At 59.7% G+C, this 4,681-nt stretch overlaps 1 protein-coding gene across 1 annotated transcript in view; it reads left to right on the forward strand.

The window, feature by feature from the left end:
• Positions 1-4,681, forward strand: part of LOC104124459 (zinc finger protein 385B-like) — a gene marked incomplete at its 3' end in the record, with an annotated part of 114,791 nt that overhangs the window by 57,242 nt on the left and 52,868 nt on the right. The window contains exon 2 of the mRNA XM_035892363.1: positions 1,099-1,347. Coding sequence (XP_035748256.1) covers positions 1,099-1,347 — 249 coding nt within the window. The remainder of the gene's footprint in view (positions 1-1,098; positions 1,348-4,681) is intronic.

Below are 4,681 nucleotides of genomic sequence, written 5' to 3' on the forward strand. Positions count from 1 at the left end.
GCGAGCTGGCAGCGGGTGCGGGACTGGGGAAGGGGGTGCACAGAGCCTCCTGCTGTTGGGGCTGGGGGGTTCCAGGATGGTGCTGTGCCAGGTCAGGCAGGGACAGCCGCGCTGGGTCAGGCTGCCTGCGCGTCAACCAAACCCTCCGGTCCTGTCCCTGATCCCGAGGTGTGCACGGATGGACCCCCAAGCGGTGTCTGTGCAGCCCTTCCCAAGGGTGCCGGGGGCATCTCTGCAGGGCACCTTTGGGGGCTGCCTGGGCACCCCCAGGCACCCCAGTCCCCTGTTCTTGGCCCCTCGGGGTGTCTCGGCGCCGCGTGCCTGTGTGTATTTGTAACCAGCAGCTGCCAGCTCCAAGGTGGTAACTGGATCGCAGGGCTTGGGTGACCTTCGTGCCTCTCCGAGGCTCAGTTCTGGATGTCCCACCAGCTCCCAGTTTGGGGTTGGGCAGTGGGGACAGTGTGTCTGCAAGGCGAAGGCCACAGGGTGGCCATCCCCAGCTGACCCCAGCCCTTCCGTGGGCAGCTCTTCCACATGGTGCCCCCACGCGGGTCTGGGACTTGAGCTCCCAGTATGAGTTGGTCCCACAGAGCCCTGCGTTCAGCACAGGCACCTGCCTAACGTGGGCAAGAAAGTGCTTGTGGCTCGAGGTGCTGGTGTCAGTCCTCCTCCTGCCGCGGTGGGGACGGGCTGCAGGACACTGGAGCAGCACACCAGTCCTACCAGTTGAATTTCTTGCTTGCAAAGAGTTGGTTACCATCCCAGCTCTGCCTCGGGCCAACCTACGGTGCCATCCGGGAGCGAACAGAAAGACTTAAACTGCCACAAGGAGTGTTGCCTGGTGCTAGAATCTTGGAAGAAGTGGGTTATTCCCTGCTCCAGCACTAAGCTCCTAGGAATGCTGCTGCTCTTGTCTTCTTGCCCAGCACAACTCTTTGCAGAGATGCGAATGCTGTTGCTCTCGCTCAGGGAGGCCCCCCCAGATCCAGGTAGCCTGGGCACCCCTCAGGCATGGGACCTGTGTTGGGTTCTCTGCCCTACCTGGCCCCCCGTTCTGGTCCCTCTGTCCTTACAGCGGGTCTGTCCTTCCTCCCGCAGGCATGAAGCGACCCCTGAGCCCATCCCACAGCCCCGAGAATGGGGTGCGGCTGGTGGAGGTGGCCGGCTGCCCACCGAGCCAGCCCGAGCAGCGCATGAAGCGGGAGAAGAAGCACCAGTCGTTCACGCTCTGCGAGGTCTGCAACATCCAGCTCAACTCGGCTGCGCAGGCGCAGATCCACTACAACGGCAAGTCCCACCAGAAGCGCCTCAAGCAGCTCAACAAGGGGAAGATGCCGGCAGTCCAAGGTAGGAGCCCATCCATCGGGCCAAGGGTGCCCCAAGGCTGCCCTTGCTCTGGGACAGCTGCTTCTCCACCGGGCTGGGTGCACTGGATTCGTGGAATGTTCGGGAAGGCTGTGTTGTGTCCTCGGCGTCTGTCACTCCCTGGTCTGCCTGAACTCCGGGGGCTTCCCCACCCCACTGTCACTGCTGGTCCTCGAGTTTTGGGGCCTGAGAGCCCACAGGGCTGCGCTGGATGGATGGACACGTGCAGGTCCTGTCTGTGCACAAGCACGGTTGCTGGGACTTTGTGTGTCTTCACGAGCATCTTCTTGGGTTTCTGTAGATGACTTGTGCAGGCAGGATGAGCGCATCCAAGGGTGGAGTGGCTGCCAGCTGCTGGGTTACTGGCCACACGCTTCCCAGGTGCCACCTTGGCCCTGTCCCTCCTGCTGTGCCCCTCTCCTGTAATCGCGCTGGGTTTGGCTGCTGCTGACTCAAAACGCTGCTTAGATTTTGGTGCTGAGGGTTCAGGGGGTGACCCGTTCCAAAGCTCTCAAGTGATGTTTTCAAGTATGGTTGGAGGTTTTGTTGGAAACTACGATGTTCTCGAAACTTCACCTCTGTTTTTCTGGTGGGGTGCTCTGCACTGGCCACCCCCTGTTTAACCTAGAATCATAGAATTGTCTAGATTGGAAAAGCTCTTTAAGATCATCAAGTCCAACTGTTAACCTAACCCTGCCATCCCACCACTAAACCACATCCCCAAGTACCTCATCTACCTGGCTTTTAAATACCTCCAGGGATGGGGACACAACCACCATTCCAGAGCCTGACAACCCTTTCTGTGAAGAAATTTTTCCTAATGTCTAACCCAACCCCGCCCTGACGCAACTTCAGACCATTCCTCCTCATCCTATCGCCTGTTACCAGGGAGAAGAGGCCGACCCCCCCCTTGCTACAGCCTCCTCTCAGGCAGTTGTAGGGGGTGAGAAGGGCTCCCCTCAGCCTCCTCTTCTCCAGACTGAACCTCTAAACTCCAGAACCTGCTGTGCCCTGTGCTCCGATGCTCCGGCAGCACGGAGCTGCCTTAGATCCCACTGGCCCTTTGACGTGTAACATCCTTGGCAAGTCGTCCTGTTGTGCTGGCTTTTGGGGGGGGATCTTGCTGCTTTCTTGCTGCCCGGGGAGGGCTCCCATGGTGTGACCACAGGGAAGGTCGCTGGCCCGAATGCCTCGTGCCAGGGGAGCTGTTACTTGCCATTGCCTTACCGGGGTCCCAGCAAGCGCTGAGATATCATCTGCTGAGATGCCAACGTTTGACGGGCCCTACAACGAACCAGACAAGCTGAGCTGCCGGGGGTTGATGTGTGTACTGGGGTGGCTCTGTTCCAGTGAGAAGGAAAGCACCAGCGCTGCAACAAGGGCAGGCTTTGTTTTCCGTTTACAGACCGATGTTTCTCACAAAAGCCACTTAGCAGAAGTGGCAGCCAGGACAGGTCCCTGCTTGCCCTTGACAGGATGCTTTAAGGTCCGTGGTTTTGTTTCACCAAGTGTTTAGGTGACGGGCTGAGCGCACGGGACCTTGGGCGTTGCAGAATTAAGAGGCAAAGGTGTCTTTTAGGGGGATGCCCATAAGGGGGTGATGTGCTCAGCGGTCTGTTTTACTTGCTGGTCTTCCATACGATGTGATGCTGGGGATGTAGTGATCCTAGGCTGCTGTGAGTTGGGGATGGTTTCTCTTTTTGGGTGGGGGAGCTCCTGCTCATCACCTAATTGCTATGGAACGCCTCTGTTGCTTTAAGGCTGGCAAGAGAGCAGCCCAGCATCATCCCTCCAGGCAGGCTCCATGTCCACTCGATGTTGTTGGCGACTCTGGGAGGTGCAGAGCTGTGTGTTGGCTGGTGGTGAGGCTGTGGCACGAGGATGGGATGTGTCCCCTGATGGTTGGGCAAAGCTCAAGAGCAACCAGACGATCCGTGTCGCGCTGAGCCTGACTAACCAGGGCTCTGGCTTCCTGCCTGTCTTTTCCCCAAATGTCACCCTGGCAAGGGTAGTCTCCTCTAAGCCCCTCTTGCTGGTTCTCTGGGGGCACTTTCTGAGTGTACAAGAAGGGCTGGTGCTTGCCCCCATGGGTGGGTTGGTGGCCCTGGCCCCTTGTCCATCAGCCATGGCCGGGATGCTGGCACATGGTGGGTGCTGTGCCGCCGGGTGGAGGCTCGTGCGAGGATGAAGGGACCGGTTTGCCCTCCGTGCTGGCTGTTGGCATTGCCTGCCTTGGGCCCGTACAGCTGCCTGCTGCAGAGCTTCTCCTCCAGAAAAGCAGGGAAACCCCTGCAGGGTGGTAAAACCTGCAGTGCCCAGCTCCGTTTAGCTGGGTGGGTGCTCGTGGCAGCATCCTGCTCGTGCATGGCACACGATGCTCTCTGGGGACCAAGGTGGCCGCACCTGGTGCTGGCACCCTTGCTGCTGTGCTCACTCTGGTGGCTTCTGACACATCTGCGTTGGGGGGTCCTGGGTATCACCCTGCAACAACCGTTGGCCAGCTCTGCCCGAGTTGTTGGCTGCAAGGGCTTGCCTGGTATTAAGCAGCAAACCGAGGGAATTTGCCTGTCCTGGGGCTGGTGCAGACATCTGTGCCTGGGGCAGTGCCCAGAGCCTGGTGTCCCCAGCCTGGGGCTGGGGCCAGCGCTTCCCCTGGGACCCTGCTGTCGTTCAAGGGTGTCACTGGCTGTGCGCCCTGTGGCTGCTCTGTGGGGAGCGGTGGTTGTGGGGGGTCTGGGAGTGACCCCCTTTGAGCTGCACCGGGTACCTGCCCTCCCTTCCCTACAGACTAATTACAAGTTGGATTAATGAGCTGAGGTCTCCAAAGCACTTTGTAGCTAACTGCTGCCTTTACCTGCTGCGCGGGTGTGGGAGTGCGGCGAGAAGTTGAGGGGGGAGGGAAAGGGCAAAAAAAAATCCTGTAAAACGGCGTGTTCGGTGCCAGCCCCTCGCTCCCAGGCACCCTGAGCCCCCAGTGTGCTGTCCTGCAGGGACCCGCTCCGCTGAGGAGCAGGAAGGGGTTGGAGCCCAGCCCCAGTTTTGTCAGGAAATGTTTAACAACATCTGAAGGGGCGGCAAACAAATCCGCACCCTTTTTGCAAACAGCACAGCAGCGGTGGGTCGCAGGGTGGCAAAACCCACGGTGCCCAGCCCTGTTTAGCCGGGTGGGTGCTCGTGGCAGCGTCCCGCTCGTGCATGGCACACGATGCTCTCCGGGGACTGAGGTGGCCATGCTTGGTGCCAGCGCCCTTGCTGCTGCGCTCACTGGTGGCTTCTGGCACATCTGTGTTAGGGGGGGTCCTGGATGCAAACCTGC

This window comes from Egretta garzetta, unplaced genomic scaffold, assembly GCF_000687185.1.
Source record: "Egretta garzetta isolate BGI_Z169 unplaced genomic scaffold, ASM68718v1 scaffold944, whole genome shotgun sequence".
Lineage (NCBI taxonomy): Eukaryota > Metazoa > Chordata > Aves > Pelecaniformes > Ardeidae > Egretta > Egretta garzetta.